The sequence below is a fragment of the Pararge aegeria genome, chromosome 11, assembly GCF_905163445.1.
Source record: "Pararge aegeria chromosome 11, ilParAegt1.1, whole genome shotgun sequence".
In the NCBI taxonomy this organism is placed as follows: Eukaryota; Metazoa; Arthropoda; class Insecta; order Lepidoptera; family Nymphalidae; genus Pararge; species Pararge aegeria.
The window spans coordinates 9,360,966-9,380,237 of NC_053190.1; the positions used below are offsets into that span (position 1 = coordinate 9,360,966).

Consider the following 19,272-nt stretch of genomic DNA (forward strand, 5'->3'; position numbering starts at 1 on the left):
ACTATAGATGGGTACATAAATAACGTCACCATTATAAAGTAAGCGCAAAAAGAATACTCGCGATATATTCTTTCATATTATTTAACGTCCCAAAAAAATTTACGTATTTTTTAAAACACTGTATGTAATTGATTTTTATTTTATTGTGTCTTTCAGTTTCGTTCCAAGTTACATTCTATGGTCTTGCACAAATGTCAAAACGGGCCTATTACATTTTTACGACTATAGATAGGTACATAAATAACGTCACCATGGTAAAACATTTTGTCAGTTTTACTAAAAAGTAATAATTGTAATATGCACTCCTTGACGGCCGATTGGCGCAGTTTGCAGCGACCCTACTTTTTAAGTCCTAGGCCGTGGGTTCGATTCCCACTACTGGAAAATGTTTATGTGATGAGCGTGAATATTTTCAGTGTCTGGGTATTAATATGTTTATTCTAAGTATTTATGTATATTACAAATATTCATCAGTCATCTTAGTACCCATAACACATGCTAAGCTTACTTTGGGACTGGATGGCGATGTGTTTATTGTCGTAGTATATTTATTTATTTGTGCATATTACAGCAGTTACTTAAGCAGTTATTAGGAAGGCCAATCGGTTGAATGGAAACATTCCACCAGACTAAAAGTTTTACTTTAGCTTAACTGCTATAATCAATAAGGATGTGACTTATGTCAATAAAATATTATCTTTTTCAAATCAAATTTTTCCAGAAAACTAAGTAATAGGCATGATGACAAATTTTGAAGAACTGTCCTATGATGTTGGAAAGTATCTACTATATCCCCAAAATACCTCCCAAAAATACAAATTATTTTAAAAAACATTATTTCCCGCGAAAACGCTCGCCGGTTGACTTGTAGCGTCATATGCAAAATAGAGCTATCTGTGTTAGACATTTTGTTCCATAGATTTTTGGTATTGATTACAAGAAAACTAGCAACTAACCGTTTGAAATTACAAAATACCTGATATACGAGTTTGTTGCTGAGATTTTCGAAGTTCATTCGGTGTTTCACTTGTCATGGCGGATATATATCGGCGAATATCAGTTTAGCTGAGAAACAGTAACAAGGCAATATTTTTAAATGCTCTGGGAATCCCCTTTTGCTTTTCCGGAATAGACACTTATATCACCGAATATAAAGAGGTTATGCAAACAAATAATAAATCTTTCAATGAATGTTGTGGAATAGTTTCAATTTACAGCATAATAAGTTTAATTATTTTCCAAACGTTTGTTTTCTTATATTATTAGTAACATTTAAAAATATTACGCTTCTCTCACGCTCCTGTCACGGTAATAAGTTGGCCGACGATATGGTAAATAAATAAAATACTAAACATACTCTATACGAACGTGTTTATTTTGCGTTTTAATATGATCATTAGTTAGTATAGTTGTTACTTGTTAAACTATACATTGAGGGCACTGACAGAAATCTACGCCGATGCGGCTTTAACGATTTCTTCAGCAACTTCGACAGCAATGGCGGCCTCAGCTTTAGCCTGAAGAGAAATATATTATGTAAAAAAGGTGATATTCATGACGAGGAAAAACCCCTGTGCATAATTTTTTCCTGGAATCTTTAATACTTAGTGGTATAACTGAATAAAAATTTCATAAAAATTACGCGGTGACAACCACGTTCGATCAGTCGTAGTGTATACATTTAAAATTCACTGGGGTCCCTAATTACGTATATAAATAAGATAAATAAGAGTATGACCTAGATTAAATTATTATAATAACAAACAAGCTTAAAAACTTTTTGTATCTATGCTAGTCGCCTAGGACATTCAAATATTAGCAGAATTAGCGGCTAATTGTGTCGTTCTTGACGTTTGCATAAATGTGTAAAATTGGATACAAGAAGCTTCGCAAGACGCTTTTCACACTGAGTTACTTCAATGTCTTAGAGAATAATGACTATGTTTTCTATAAGTCTTCTGTTTCCGACTCATCATTTACCTGTTCGTTGGCAGCAGAGTTGAATTCAGACTGAGCCTTGCTAAGAGCCTCCTGTGCCGCAGCACGGTCTAGGTTCTCTAAGGGGTGCGCCTCTTCAGCTAAAACCTATAAGCAAATTATACCATATTTTTTATTTAGGCAGGTTTTAATAGATGAGAAAATCACCAAAATCTACAAAATAATATTGTATCTTCTTGGAGAACCATGGAGATCTACTGTGTTGCCGAAAACTATTGTTCCTATTAAAGTCCCATGTCCGGACAATTATTAATATTTATTGTATTGTAATTATTAATATGTGTTAGGCCAGGGCCTGGGTATTATTATGAAAATACACACACACTTTTCACTTTCAACAAACAAGGCAATGACTAAAGTGACGTCTAATGTAAGAAGATTCCTACGCAAACATCAAATGTTTACCAATAGGTATCACCTAAGAGTTGGTGAAACATTTATTTTGTACAGATTATTTTCGCCTGAATCATAACACATTAGATTTAGTGAAAACGGGACTAGACTAGACTAGACTGCCACCTGCAGGTGAACTCTAAAATAAATTAATATATTATGTAAGTACCTGTACTGATGAGTCTTCGTTAACTGTGATTGTACCCGAGGACACAAATATCTTACTTTGTTTTCCATCGTTTTCCGTAACTGTAACGACACCGGGTTTAAGAACAGCTGTAAGAAAATATAAATATTAGCTCCATCATATTTATTTCAAAAATAGTTAATTTATTGCTTAATTTTTAAAATATGTTGTTTGTTTTAAATTGTTTGTTAAAACAATAATAAAATCATTATAATCATCTGTAAAACTTTTTATATACAGAGATTACTTTAATGCTTAATAGCTCTGTAATATTAAGCATTAAAGTAGTGTAAAAGACTTTTCTTACCAAATAACACTTTCTCATTAATTAGTGCCAATTTAACAGTGAAAACAGTGCTTATTATTAAACTGTTATTAATTACTTCCCTAGTGTTCACTTACCTAGTGTTGGGACGTGCTTAGGCAAGATACCAAAAGCCCCACTGAATGACGGCACATCGACCTGCTTCACAACTTGCTTATCATAGAACACCTGCAAAATAATAAATAAACAGATAAAGAATTAAATTTGTGAATGCTTTATTTGGTGATGATCTGGTTGCTGAATCTGGTAAAAGAATGATGCAGAATTATATACTGCAGTTTTAGTTATATTGTCAAGATACTTGACTAAATATTTAAGTTTAGGAAATAGATAAATCCCCTAGGCAGAATTAATGTTAATTAGTTTTTTTTAACAAACAAGAATACAAATATACATTATCATTTTATTAACCTTGTTGCCTGCCGCAAATGTGAAAGCCATTTCACCCTCTTTTGGTGCTGCAGCTTCAGCAGCATAAGAACGCACCTGGAGCTTCCTCGATACAGTCCTTAACAAGCTGCGTAGTGTGTACGACATTCTAAAACATAAGGCATTAAGGTTTTCTTATTAAATTGCATGTTAGCTGCTAAAGATGATACCACAATTCTGGCTAAGGCCGAAGATTGGTAACTTGGTAGGTTACCAATCTTCAGTCTGAGTCAGGGGAAATGTTAAAGTGTAAATGATAAGTAAAGAAAATACACTTCTATTGTACACTAATATAAGGAAATTATTAACAATAAATACAAAATATAACACAAATACAATACAGCCAATATAATTTAGTGATATTTTGTATTATTGCACCCTTACAAATTTTCTACTAGAATAATATAAAAAGTACACTGTAATTTAAAGTACACTGATTGGGTTTACCCAAACACGAAACACTTTGATGAATAAGATAAGTACCTTCAAAGGCATATTAAAAAAATATATATATTTGAGAACCACCTTTCTTAGTTTTCATATACAGATCCAATATACTGATTAGATTGGCTTATTTCATTTTAAAATGAAAATTTGTTGATTTCTAACCTCAACTTCTTGGTTAAATTAAATAGTCCATCTGATTGATTGTTGTACGGAACGAACGTTAAATACACCAAAATACCATGTTTACAACGTAAAATTATGTTTTATTAAGAATAATTCAGTAAAAAAAACAGAGATTATGTAACATGGGTCCTAACGTTGTTTTAGCACAGCGATAACAGGGAATTATACTTACGTTATTTTGTATTGGGGCTGGAACTGGATTTAAACTTATAAAAACTGAAGAGGCCTTTTCGGATACCTATTTCCTTATTACACCCCCTGAATTCTTCGGTCTCTACTCTTTTTACTCTTTTCGATCACGGAGTACCGAGTTGACAGCAGTTGTCAAACTTTAATTTTAATGTCATTATGACATTTACTTTATGGCATTCGTAGATAACGACAAGACGTTTGATTCACTAAAATATGCACATATATGGGAAGCCCTATATTCACAAGGGGTACGTCCTAAATATATCAGAATAATAAAAAATGTGTATAAAGATTCCACAGAAATAATCCGGACTGAGATGAAAAGTTCAGCGTTATAGCGCATTATCACCAAAGCTTTTTTCTGCAGCGTTGGATTACATACTCAGTAAAATTGATTGTCATGCGCTTGGAATTAGCATTATCGGTGAAAAACTGAAACCTAAGATTTGCAGACGACCTGATTCTTCTTTTCAAAATAAACTGTGCTTGGAAAAGATTTTGGTTTCTTACAGAAATCATGAAGAATCCACACTTATTTAAGACTAGAGTATTCAACTAATGCATACTTCCATGTCACAAAACCTGGGCTCTTACAAATAAAAAAGGCACTAAGAGTTTGACTAAACTAAACCTCAGATTGCGGCACTATATTAAATTAAAAAATATAAGAAATAAAATTAAAGTTGCCGATAGAAGAACAAAGAACAAAAATGGAAAAACAATATTTAAGAAACAATATAAATAAATGGTCAAAAGAGGTCACCCTATAGTACCCCCATTATGGAACTAGAAAGAAAGGGCGCTAGAATGATGCTGTTTAAACCTGGAGCAGGAAGCCAATAACAGACAATTATGGCAAATCCTAGGGGAGTCCTATGCCAAAGGACCAGCTGATGTTACTGATGTCCACAATTAACAATTACATCATTACATTATACTGCTATACCACCAACCTAATTTAGTACATACATTATAATTCAACTTCATATAAAAAGAAAAAACTTATACTTTATTAAAATATAGCCAATGTAATCCAACATATACATGTATAGATAAAATTTAGAACGAGGAGCTTCTAGACAATTTATAAAGGTACAATTTTGTATTGCTATATAAACTTATAATATCAGTAATATAGCTAATTTGATTAGATTGGATTTGAAGTAACAAAAATAATGTTGTTTTAAAACTGTGTAGTTCCACAAACGTATATTAAAAAAAGTCCTCAACCATAGAGTAAAACTTTGATTGATCAAGTATCACAGACCAGTAATGTCACAAGGCCTTAAAGGACTTGAATCCGTAGCAGTAAAATAAATTACTAAAAAAAGTAATGTCACAATTACGTAGTATCTGAATCTGTGGTCACTATTGACATTTCTAAACAAAATATAAACCGCGAAATAATTTACAAAATACTACTGAATCTTTACAGATTTTGTTTTAATATTCGCTCATCACTGAGAATATTCGTGTTCACATAATGATTATAAGGGAAAAATAAAAATAGTGTCTCAGCAATGAATTACAAATACTCAGCTATGAATGACGTACTTCTGAGAAAACATATAACAGCTCAATTAGACAATATTACTTGTATTAATTGGTAAGTTAAAAAATAATCTGTCTAAAGGTTCATTATCAGTAACGTTACTATGACGATAAACATACACCAGCCTATGAGAGGGGGTTTTAGGGCTTAGGCCCACGATGCTTCAGTTCGGGTTGGCGGGCTTTATCGATTATTATGATAATTTAGTAATAATAACTAGTGTTCGAGGCACAGATGTGGCCAGTGCTCTTTAGTAAAACTCAGAGCAGGAACAGAATATTTCTTGCCAGTTTCAAAACCAACCTGGGAATCAAACCCAACCCTAATAATTATTTGAAGGCTAAGATTATCTTTTGGCCACTGAATAGTAGGTGTAAGTATATGAATTTGACTGTAAGATGAATAAAAAAAATATGAGGAAACCAGCATGTCAGAGAGTTATGCATGTTTTCAAATGTGTGTGAAGTCTAACAATCCATACTCCGCCATTGTTATGGACTGCAACCTGACCCTTCTAATTCTGAGAGGAGCCTTGTGGCCTCTAGTTGGCCAGTGATGGGTTGATAATGGAGATGATGATCATATACATTGGCACCAGTAACCCATAAAGGAGACTGTTAGATTTTAGAAGAAGTCCAAATTCAACCTGATTTCATGAGAGACTTGAATAAAGGTTAGTTGTTTATCCAATAGTAAACAAATAGCAATAAAATTATGCTTAATACATAAATGTATATCTAAGTAAGTGGGTCAAAGTTGAACACTTATCTGGCATTGTACTTTTCTTGATACATATTTTCCCAGAATTTAATAAACCAAAGTGCTTCAGTTGCTCTTGAGAAAACTATGAATAAATTGTTAATCAAATTTATCATTTATTGTTTTCAGTTGTAAATATTACTTAGTTCCAACTACAGCAAAATGTGGCCATTCATTATGTCATACATGTTGGAGGACAAACCGCACTTGTCCCATATGTGCATTGCAAGTTGAGAAGAAATCATTGAGATTAAACTGTCCATTACAAACTTTGACTGAGCATACTCTTTTGCTTGGCAAAGCATTTCAATCTCTTTTTAAGATAAATTGTGAGTTAACTTTCAAAACATTTTTTCCATATATTATATATGAAGGAAGCTGGAAACTTAATAATAGCACAATGTTTTATTTCAGTGAATGATATTACACCATCTGATGAACAACAACATGTTAAAGAGTGGTTAGCAAATTCTTCAAATCAATTTTCAGCCCCAGTTAGTAGTTCACAACCATTTTCTGAAGAACCAATCAAAGCTATACACCAGGTAACAAGTGACATTCAAATACACACTAGCAATCTTAGGGTAAAAGAACCAGAAAGAGAAATTGTTCAAATGAACGTTGTTCAGGATGATTGGGATAAAATTGAAGAAATGCCAGACATAGAAAATAATAAAATTCTGAAAAATGCTGTTGGTCCAATGGATATAGAGCCATTTGATTTTTATATGGATGATCAGAAGTATAATACACATAACCCCCGTAGAAGTTCAAGGAATAAAGAGTTTAAAACTAGCAATACAATTACCAATGATGTTTCTTCAGATAAAGAAAGTGAAAAAAGTGACAATATAAATTCAAACAAGAAGTCAAAAAACCTAGGGCTAAACTGGAAAAATGTCAAAAGAATGAAGAAAGAGTTCAGTAAATTGAATAAGAAAAACAATAACAAATTAAATGTTTCTATTGAAATGTGTAAGAAAGCAAAACCTTCTGCAAATAAAGCAGCTACATTTAAAACAGAGCAAGTGACTTATAATATTGATGACAATACTCCTGGTACTCATCTTAATAATGACATTGAAATGTGTGTTCCTCCTAATAATGAGAATTTCAATAAAGACAATCAAATAAATAAGGAAAAAAATACTTATATTTCTAAAGACCAGTCAATAAGCTCTTTAAATGGCATGGATATTCCAAACAAAGTACTAAGTAATAGTGCATTTGTACATAATCAATATAAACAGCAATTGAAATCAGATTTACAGGATAAAACGAATCAAAACATTGAAAATTTGAATAAGGATGCAAGAACTACCAAAGTTAACTTTTTTAAAAGAGGTCCTTTGCAAACAAATTTTCTAGATACAGGGGTTATTAATGCTGAACCTAATATTAAAGTTAGTAACACAGCTAGACATGACACAGATGACATTGAAATAACAATTAAAATAGGCAAGACTGTGTCAAATATTTGTATACAAAAAAAGGAAAAAGATGTGAAGGTAAGTATTAAATCAGATCAGGAAATTCAGACTTCTCTGAGTACTTGTATGGGGAATGAACACAATTTGCATAGTTCTCTTATTGAGCCTAATGCACAAACTGGTAGCCATAACAATATTGCAATGAATAATGATATTTCTGTATGCACTTCTCAACAAGGTATATCAAAAGTACAAAAACAAAAATCCCTTTCTACTAAGAAGAATACAACATCTGCTGATACATCATCAGCTCACTTTGAAATTACTGAAAGTGAAGAAAAAGAATTTGAAGATCAAATGGAAAATGTCCCACATGCAAACAAACAGGACAAAAATGATTCACAAAAATTAATAAAATCAGATTGTACTTTAAAGAGCAATAATCAGCTTTCTTTGAAAAATTTGGAGGCAATAACTGAAGATGTAGAATTTTTAAATGATGTTGATATCTTTGAAGGGGAATCTGTTAAAGAAGGCAATATTCAAACACTTGAATCAACTGCAAATACTCCATCCGCTATAATCATGCCAACAGTCAAAAGTAAGTCTACATCACAAAAAAAGACTAATAAAAGGGACAGAGAAATTTGTGATACCGAAAATCTCTCCAAGAATAAAAAAATTAAAATAACACAAGGAAGCATTAGCAACAGTAAAAGCTCAAGGAAAGCAGTTGTGAATAGCAATATTTTAGACGGGGAAAGTGAAAATATTAATTATGATTCAATAATGAGCCAAGTGTTTGCCAATATTAATGCTGATATGCAAAACTTGCAAAAAACCGACCCAAGCATTCAAATGCAAACTCAAATAAGTAATACTCAAAAGAGTAATAATAAGAAAATTCAACTACCAAATATGAAACAAGCTATAAACAAAATAACTGATGAGGAAACAAATCAGAAGTGTAGTGAAAATATGTTTTCTTTGTTAGAAAAAGAAGATAATACTGAAAAAAAAAATAGTCATAAGGTAAAAATTTTGTATAATTAATATTAAGTAGGCCCTTAATTTGTATGAAAAGTCAGCATTAATTTATTGCAAACTCCTGTACTGTACAATTATTCTGGTAAAGATTGTGCTATGATAAACAATCTCTGATGTTGACCTGCACAGTAAAAAAAATCACTATTGTTTACAAACATATTCTATTACATAAATTCATTACTGTTGATTACTTTTGATTTTGTCATAGATCATAAACATTAAGTTTAGGTATTATAAGAAAACAGTTGAATCGAAAACTAACTACTGCTGAGTAAACACTCTTAGAATTGAACCACTAACGTATGAGGTCCCAGCATAATACACCTTTACCACCAGAAAGGTGCTTATAAATAAAATTCAATATAGTTGAACATCCATTTTAAATAGACACTGAGGCCAGTAATCCTGCTTTCTGAGTGTAAATCTGTAGGATTGATTTCCATTACTGGAAAATGTTTGTGTGTTGAACATTAATGTACTTATATCAGTGTCTGGATGTTTATATATACATATATACCATAAGTATTCAGTGGGGTGCATAGAAAATTTGACCAGGGTAAGCATTAAAATGGCATAGAATGTCAAAATCCTACTCTGTTGCCAGTTATACACAAACATTATGGTAGGCAGCGCTTTTGCGCATGTACGAAGTGCACGCTACTGTAAGTATTTTTGTATATCTAAATATATAAAAGAAAGTTGTGTTAGTTACACCATTTATAACTCAAAAACGGCTGGACCAATTTTTATGATATTTGATTTTTGGGATTCCTCTTACACCGGAATAGGATTGTATTAACATTCATAAAAATAAAATGATCCGCGGTACGAAGTTCGCCGGGTCAGCTAGTTATTCATAACAAGTTTACTTCGATATATTTATTCATTTAAATAATTTTATATTATATTTAAGACTCTTGGATTAAGTCAGCACCCCAAAGATAATTCTGTGGGAAGAGCTCCTAAGATTGATCTGGCAATGGAAAATAATCAAAAAATCGCATCACAAAATATTGTGGACTTTGTTGAATTTGGCACACCAATAGAAGATGATGATGATAAAAGCGTTTTTGAGGAAACTCCACAAAAGTAAGAATTCCTTAATACTCTCATTTGAAAATTATATAGAAAAAGGGAGTTTTATGAAGAGTGCGGAGCTCACCAAGAGTTTAGTCCTATGGTTCAATGATATTGGGGCAAAGTCATATTATATTCAGCTGTTACCAACATTGGTTCGATTTTAACTGATGTTTAAAAATGCAGTTATAGATCTCTCTCTCTCTCTCTCTCTACTTTGTTTTCCTCATTGCTGAGGGTTGTGACCACTTCCACTTACAACCTTTCGGATGATTCTGTTTCATTTGACTCCGCTTGTGTAAAGCAATATGCACTTTGGAATCGGGCTATATGGGGCTGACATGTCTTTGAGGATAAAACTCCCCCAAAAAAATAAAGATAAAAAAAACAAAATCGGGCTACGTCCTCGAGGTCTCTTTCCTTCCACTTTGCTAGTGACCATTCAATCAATAGATTAGAAATAGATAAGAAACTTCAAACTGATAAAAAAGACTTCCAGTCTATCAATTATAATTTATAATGACAGAAGGGACTCTGTTCAACATGGGAATGCATCCACCATTCTTTGCACCATTCCACGCATGTGTTACCTTGAAATTAATTAGTTTAGTTTTAAGTTTTATGTTAACATTAATTAATAAAAAAATATGTTTACTAATAAATATCTATTGGATTTATAATTCACTTGTTACAAATTGCTTTACAAGATTTGTTCGCTCGCAATCAAGTCGTTTTCGAGTATTAAACAAATCTTTCTTTATTTACAAGTTCAGAAAAACAAAAAAAGAGAACAGACACTTCGAGATTAGGATACAAAAGGCGGCCTTATGCCAGGCAACTTAGGATTTGTAAACAGTGTACCCCACCTACACTGTGTATGGTACACTGTTTAAAACAAACATACAAATAACTACATACTAATACATCTAGTACTAAGGCTTCTGATAAAATTGATGCGAATCTATCGCGTGTTCTCCATTTTTTTTTTATAGATTTATTTATTTATTTAGGAAAACCAACAGCTAATACATTTTTTCATGTCCAAGTTTCTACGTTGTGAGCTACGTTTACAAATAATTTCAACATTAATTACACTTTATATATAACTGCATCACAAAATAAATATCTTAAACTACTACTAATTAATAAGGTTATAATGTTAAAAAAATAAATAGAATTAAATTAAAATAAAATAAAAAATAGCGTAAGAATGGTAACATAATGATATGTGTATTAATTCTAGGACAACCTCTTTTTTAAAAAGCAAAAATAAGAATGAAATACCAGCAACAACTGATGATTTGGTTGCTGAGCATTGCCTGATGACAGAAAACAATAAATCAACAAACATGACAGGCTGCCATGGTAAAGATATAACCATCGAAGATTCAGCTAATGTTATAAGTATATCAGATTCGGCAGGGGAAATAACCGAAGTGCGGAAATCAGCCTTAGAGACACCTCTGACAATAACAAAATTTGTCGATAAAATTACACACAAATCAACACCTTTGGCACGGAAATCACTGAATTTTAGCTGTCGAAATCTTAATAATGACCTCGAGGAGACACTATGCCCAAGCTCTGTGGTGGCAGCAAAAACTACACAAGAGAGAGAGTTCATGAGTAGAGCCTTTGAGCAGACTGTAGAGTCGCCAACACATACCTTGCATGCAGGGAAGGAACGAAGAAGGGCAACAAATCTGTGTATAGCAGGCTCATGTTTAGTATCTAATGAACTGGCTATTTTGAAACAGCTCTGCCTACAAAGAAACTGGATATTTGTTGAGAAGTATACAAAGGATTTGACACATCTAGTTGTTGGAGTGGATGAGGAGAATAGATCGCAGAGGTAAGTACTGTTGTGACCATCCATTCTATTAAAAAAAAAACTAATAATTACCTAATCTTGCAGCCTGGGGTTCAGGGATTGGAAAAATAAAACTTTATAATGCCTAATTTGGTGTCTTTTTTTACTGGTACAATGTGCAAGACGTAACGCAAGCACTCTGAACTCCATGACAAACTCCAAAAGTGCAGGGTTTTCACAAAATCCCTATTACTTCTCTTGAATTATCTTCTACGTTCTTTACACTACTAAACATCCTAAGTAATTATGGAGTGTCCTTATATCCAATATGTATTCCATACTTATAGTACAGCGAAAAAAACAGCCACCAATTTAATGTAATTGAAAGAACGGTTTGAGTCTCAGTGATTCTCACTATCGCTCTCTCAGTTCGGAAGATAACTTTATCCTAAAAATACCTTTCCACAATACTTCTTTCTTTTGTGATCTTAAAAACATTTCAGTAGTCAACTAATTTTCTAGAACTATTGCTTGCTTATGGGACTCCTATTCTTTATTCATCTCTAAGGTACCTTTAACCATTTTAAATTCACCAAACCATATTAAAATTGTTGCACGATTTGGAGCTGAATAACCTTATGCTAAAACCAAATAGAAAATTGTAATAAACGTTAATGAATTTCCCAACGCCAATGCTGCTTGGAAGCAGGCCGTCACACTATTATCTCTCAAAAGATAGACTAATTCTAAAGATAGTTAAATCGCCTGAATTTCTAGTTGGCTTCATGGTAGAATATGTCTTCTGAACCTGTGGTAGAGACACAACAAACAGATTGACTTGACGTTTCCAAATTGCTTATAAACTAGGCCCACCTACGTGAAATGAATGAATTTTAAATATTAAATAGACAGCGGTTTCATCGTTTTAAACAAAAAGCGAGAAAAAAAAAAAAAAAAAAAAAAAAAAAAAAAAAATGGTTAGACCATTTTACTTTTTTATTATTAATCGAGCATAATGTAGCGTATCAAGCTAATTAAAAAAAAACATTAATTGAAGGTGTGTTCGATTTGTAATTTCGAACATCTCAAAACTTTTTGAGTGACCTGTGTATACATTGGCGGCCGATTGGCGACCCTGCTTTCTGAGTCCAAGGCCGTGGGTTCAATTCCCACAACTGGAAAATGCTTGTGTGATGAACATGAATATTTTTCAGTGTCGTCTGGGTGTTTATTTGTATATTAAAAGTATCTGTGTATCCTATTCATAAAAATATCCATCAGTCATCTTAGTACCCATAACACAAGCTACACTTACTTGTGTATTGTCGTAGTATATTTATTATTATTTATTATAATTACGTTTAGTTTTTCTTTTCAGGTCTGTAAAATACATTTGCGCCTTGGCAAGTGCAAAATGGATTGTTTCATTCGCGTGGGTGGAAAAGTGCATCCAATTAAAAGAAATTGCAGATGAAGTAAGTGGAAATTCCATTAAAATTTCTTTCTAAAAATTTTCAGTAAGAGGGAAGTCAGACAAGGCTTCTCTGTGCTATTACTACCCTTTACTGCGATCAATGTATTTTCCTTTTTTTTAATTTTTAAGGAGCCGTACGAGGCATTGGACGCGGCTGGAGAACCGGGTCCCAGGAGATCGCGACTCGCCAAGAACAGATTGCTGCAAGGATTCACATTCTACTGCATGCCGCCCTTTACCATCATTGATATTGAAACCCTGAAGGTACAATTTTTTTAATACGTAGATATAACTTTCGGAGAGAAATTCCTCATTTATAGACATATTTTCAAAATTCAGGGTCAAATTCAAATTCAAAATTTATTTATTTTAAGTAGGCCTAAAATAAGCAATTTTAAAACGTCAAGTCTGTCTGTTTGTATTGACTCTAACACCGTAGGTCAAGCGGTACTTCACGCCTGTACAGCTTCTCACCTTGTACCAAGCTCAAGTTCAATCGTGAATAGAGTACTGCTCCTATTTATGAGATGGCTCTGCCAAGTATCAGCTTGATGCCTTGGATTCAGCGGATTGCAGTGCTAGAAGGCTCATCGGTGACCTAGGCAACAAAAATCTTCAGAGTTTGAAGCATCGTCGCAAGTTTGCCTGTCTCTCGGTATTCTATAAGATATATTTCGGAGAGTGAGCTCAAGAACGGTTTGATCTAGTTCCCCCGCACCTTATTACCATCGAACCGCGAGGCACCGTAAGGATCTGCATCCAGTAGCGTGCACTTTATATATTCACAAAAGCACTGCATACCCAAACTATTTTATATAAGTCGTATTGGAGGGAAATTTTTCAATGCCATGTACCTGCTTTATGCATACCCTGGTCAAAAACCCTCTGCACGCCACTGTCTGCATCCCTACGTGGTTGATATATAACAGATGCATACGAAGCGCCTTGCATCTCCGTTTGATTCGCACCGCAAGTATCCGGAATGCTCTTCCAGCATCCATTTTCCCCAGTACCTACAATATGAGTATCTTCAAATCAAGAGTGAATATGCATCTTCTAGGCAGTGGCCTGCATAGAGAGTATGTACAGAGTATAAATATATATATAAAGTGAAAAAAATCTCCAGTACGAGTTATAAAAAACTTAAGGATAGGCATTGTGAGAGTTATAAAAAGCCTACCATTAAGTATTTATAACTCGTTCTGGAGATTTTCTTTATTTTATATCCTCTGCATACCCTGTGCATACCCTCTATGCACGCCACTGTTTCGAGGCAAGCGCGCTCCACCTTAGGCAGCATCATCATTTACCATCAGGTGTGATTGCAGTCAAGCACTCGTCAATAAACAAAATAAACTATTTTTATTTGAAAGGCGTTTATTCCGAAATGGTCCCATTTAAATGAATAAGTTTGGAGAACGACCTCAGAACCCTCCTAAAAATGATAGCAAATCAAACGCGATTGCTGCTATGGCATAAATATGCATTGGTTACGCAATCACACAACACAAGATCACGCCTTAACATTAAAAAAGGTTACGCGGACATAGTTTATCGGGGTACACCCACATTTTACTAGTAGTTAAAAAAATTTTTGCGACAGAAAATTTATTATAGCATATAGTATACAAGCTAAATATTATAATTAAATACTATATAAAGAAATACTATTATATTTAATTATATATACTATTATATAATTAAATACTATATATAGAAAGGCGGTCTTTAATTGGGTTTTTTTTTTCATTAAAAACAAATCTGGTTGTCTGGTGACGATTCATTTTTCTATATTGTGAGAGATCAAAGCCAACCTTTGATACTTCCTAAAACCCTTGTAATTAAGAAATTCAATATATGCTATCATCGTCATAATCGTATTTGACGGCCGATTGGCGCAGTTTGCAGCGAACCTGCTTTCTGAGCCCAAGGTCGTGAGTTCGATTCCCACTACTGGAAAATGTTTGTGTGATGAGCATGAATGTTTTTCAGTGTCTGGGTGTTTATATGTATTTTCTAAGTAAGTATTTATGTATATAATTCATAAAAATATACATCAGGCATCTTAGTACCCATAACACAAGCTACGCTTACGTTGGGCTAGATGGCGATGTGTGTATTGTCGTAGTAGGTATAGTAGGTATTATATCAACCCATTACTGGCCCACTACTGGACCCGTAGGTCTCCTGCCACAATGAGAAGGGGCTAAGGCCGTAGTCCACCACGCTGGCCCAGTTCGACAATAAAAAAAAATGTTTTACTATGACATATATGTGACGTGTGCCCGCAGGATATCTTGGAAGCTTCCGGAGGGCGCGTGGTCAATAGCGCCGGCGATGTACGCCTGAAGAACGCGCCCGCGATGCTTCTGGCTGAACCTGAGCACACGCAAGAGGATCGATTCATATGTAAGACAGTTTATCTAGACTGGATCTGATACCACCTTAGACCTTATTCTAGGTTCTAGAACAGTGCGTGATGTTTCGAATGATTTGCAGTGCCAACTGTTTTCTCATTGGTTGACGATATGAAGTTAGGAGATAATGGTATCTAATATGTGTATATACGGCACCAGTACATATGTCAATGTACTGGTGCCGGCCAACTTGGATTGGAAATTAGTGTATATACTATACACTAATTTACACTAAAGTACTTTCATTCGATGAGTTGTGAAATATTATGTAATCCGCCATTTTATGGCGCACACATACACACCCACGCACACACACAACTTATAACGCCTCGTCGTGTTTGTGTCGGGGGTTACAAATAGGAAATCATGCATATAATAATGCAATGCTGCAAGGGCAGAAATGCCCATGGAGTAGGTCCCAAGACGAGGTGTCATAAACAAATTTAATGTTAATAAATTTCGTCATTTTTATTAGTGTTCTTACCTACACTTGGGGGAATTATCAATTTTAAAAATTTTAAAAAGCATATAAAAACCTATAAGAACCTAGAATAAGGTCTAAGGTGGTATCAGATCCAGTCTAGATAATCGTATTCTATAATAGTTATACCCCTATATGTTCCGTGGAAAACGATGCCACTATTTTTGTAATTAAGATTAGTATAGACTTTCATATTCTACAGAATAATAAATAATATTATATTTTCCACTACTTGAATATAATCTAAGTATTGAAAATAGTATTCACATTTTAAGACTGTTATAATAATAGGTCGTTATTTCCAAATAATCAAAAAACGTATCGTTCACATAAATAATTTATAACTTTAGACTTAGAGTTTCTTTGTCTATGGTTTCGCGTGACCTTCAAGTGTGTCATCAATCCTTTAACTCTTATTACAGAGGTATAAGATTTAAAATGGTCAGCTAGTGTTTTGCTTGTACAAATCGCCACAAACGTGTTAATGTTGCTAATGCATACATTATAGGAACAGAAAAGACTGCTCTTTGTCAGTCTTTCTTATAACTAATGCTCGTAACTAATTTCGAGATCCGTGTTTATTACGGTAGAATATCTCCGTTCACGTTTATTATGGTTTTAAAAAATGCGTTTGTTTACCCTGAGATAAAGAGTAGCCTATGCCACTCTTCGACCTTTCAACTAACTCCAACTATCAAAAAACTTGATTTTTGGCATAATTGGTTGCTTAGGACGTGAAAGAAAGACAAATAAACAAACATTTTGGCAATTATATAATTATTTTCATAATATTTTTACCTACAATTGGAGAAAATATCAATATATACCAGAGAGTCGTAAAGGTTCAAATCCAGTCGGTTTGTTATGCATTTTAAATTGTTTTTATATGCATTTTAAATTTATAAAACATTTTCGCATTTATAATATTAGTTGAGAAGTGAGGGTAAGAAGTTTCTCTCATCGGTTGGTAAGAACACTATAATCGAAATATATATTTTTTTTAATATGAACTCGACGGTTTCTAGAATAGGTACATCAAAAATTCGATTTCAACATGCAAATTGAATTCTGAAATCGAATCTGTTCATGTATTTTAACAACTAAACGGATTTTGACGAAATTTTGCACAGGGATAGCTTTCATCCATTATTCTCCCCGGAGTAAAGGACAATATTCTATAGCTTTATCAACTCCCCGAGCACTGGCGCACAAGTGGGAACCCAAACAATATAGGTTTAATACAAAATATACACGAGGTTAAACTTCTCCTATTCACTGTTGCCGTTCTTTGGCAGGTGGACACGTTAATTTTATCCCTTCTCAGGAGATATAATTAACGTGTCCGGCCGTGCTGGAAATACTTACGTAAAATGTATTAGATAGAATACATTTTATGCCGAGGACACTATGTCGGCAAGAGTATGAAATCTATACCAACAAATTGAAATGTTCATCTGTGATTTCGCCAACAATTGCAGTTTGGTAGATCCAAGATTTAAACCCATGTCTCGTATGAAAAGCCATGTGCCCATCAGTGGCGGAAAGAGCTGAGAATCATCTTTTTGTTTCAGATCTTGCCATGGAATTACAAATCGTGCCAGTAAACTACGAATGGGTGCTCAATTGCTTGGGAACTTATACTCTGAAGCCAATAAGCGACCTGCTGTTGTGTCCGGCCACACTTCTGCCGCCAGCTGTTAATGACTGGCCGCCTGAATTAATATTGTCATGTGATGAATAAATTTATTTGATAATAAATCTATATATATAAAGATGTTATGTTGGTTTGTGTACGTTTCAAAAACTCAAAAAGTTCCGCACCGATCGAGCTGAAATTTTAGCATGATATATAATACGCATCAAGGATTGTTTTAACCTATTTTTCTCAACCATAGTGACACAGCGAAGCGTAGCAGGGAACAGCTAGTTATCTTCATCTATATATATATAATAAAGTTGCACACCATTTATAACTCAAGAACGGCTGGACCAATTTTTATGATATTTGATTTTTTCGATTCCTCTTAGACCGGAATAGGATAATAGTATTAAACATTCATCAAAAAAAAAATGATCCGCAGTACCAAGTTCGCCGGAACAGCTAGTAGTATTATAAACTGTTTATTATTTAAGACTTTGACATTATATAAACCTATTACCAGCCCACTACAGAGTACGGGTCTCCTCCCACTATAAGAGTTCCGTAGTCCACCACGCGGTGCGGTGTGCGGTTCGATGGACTGGCATGCAGGTTTCCTCACTATGTTTTCCATCACTGTTGAAGCATTTGATATTTTAATTACTTACGCACATAACTTAGAAAAGTTAGAGGTGGCACCGAAGACCTAACTCCTGGGCTAACTTCCTTTCACAATGTCCTTTTGAATGGTGAAACGTATTCATTGGCCAAGGTAACTGCCAGCTCTAGGATCATTGATAGACCTCAAGCTCCCGGTCCCAACGGCCACAAAGTCTACTCTGAAAGGCACAACAAATGAAACTGCTATCAAGGTTTTTATATTTACGTCTGCTCGACACTGGTAGCAGCCGCACCATTGACGATGGGGTCGCCTGAATATGTTACGCAGCTGCTACGTAGCCTCCAAGCATCTTATTAAATTTTACCTATGACTAAAAGTTGCCGCGCAAGATTCGCGCGCTAGTATTCATTCAATCAAGTTCCATATACTGAGAATAGAAAATAGTATGGAAAAGAATCACAAACACTTACGCAGTGACAACCATAATATCACTTGTTTTTACATTTAAGATCAAATGGGCTAATGGATTATCTGAAATATCTGGAAAAGTCATCCAAAACTAACTACTAAAATTTAACAAAACAACAAACAACTTTATTTTCATTATGATAAGTACGAGTTATAATGAGGATTAATAATAAATGCGTCACCAAGCTTTGCACACTTCCCCCTGTTGTCACACGATATCACACTAGTTACGCCACCTCCCCCACTTTCCCCTCAATGTGTGTCATGTTTGTAATTTATATAGGGAAAAAAATATATATTAATTTAAAAAAATAAGTAGTTAGCAGTGGCGTGCACTTCATA

General features: G+C 33.9%; 2 protein-coding genes across 2 annotated transcripts; one reads left to right on the top strand and one right to left on the bottom strand.

Annotated features, from left to right (window-relative positions):
* Window positions 1-1,354: 1,354 nt before the first annotated feature.
* Window positions 1,355-4,293, bottom strand: LOC120627374 (ATP synthase subunit delta, mitochondrial). The gene is made up of 6 exons (XM_039895367.1): window positions 4,135-4,293; window positions 3,315-3,441; window positions 2,981-3,071; window positions 2,561-2,667; window positions 1,981-2,085; window positions 1,355-1,517 (listed from the first exon to the last, which is right to left on the bottom strand). The coding sequence occupies exons 2-6, from the start codon at window positions 3,438-3,440 to the stop codon at window positions 1,452-1,454; spliced, it is 495 nt and encodes a 164-aa protein (XP_039751301.1). The 5' UTR covers window position 3,441; window positions 4,135-4,293; the 3' UTR covers window positions 1,355-1,451.
* A 1,229-nt stretch (window positions 4,294-5,522) lies between these two features.
* Window positions 5,523-17,978, top strand: LOC120627470 (protein PF14_0175-like). Its single transcript, XM_039895472.1, has 9 exons — window positions 5,523-5,760; window positions 6,595-6,794; window positions 6,880-8,927; window positions 9,856-10,031; window positions 11,263-11,871; window positions 13,208-13,304; window positions 13,433-13,567; window positions 15,595-15,712; window positions 17,773-17,978. Exons 1-9 carry the CDS (start codon window positions 5,675-5,677, stop codon window positions 17,940-17,942), a joined length of 3,639 nt encoding a protein of 1,212 aa, XP_039751406.1. The 5' UTR covers window positions 5,523-5,674; the 3' UTR covers window positions 17,943-17,978.
* Window positions 17,979-19,272: the final 1,294 nt, after the last annotated feature.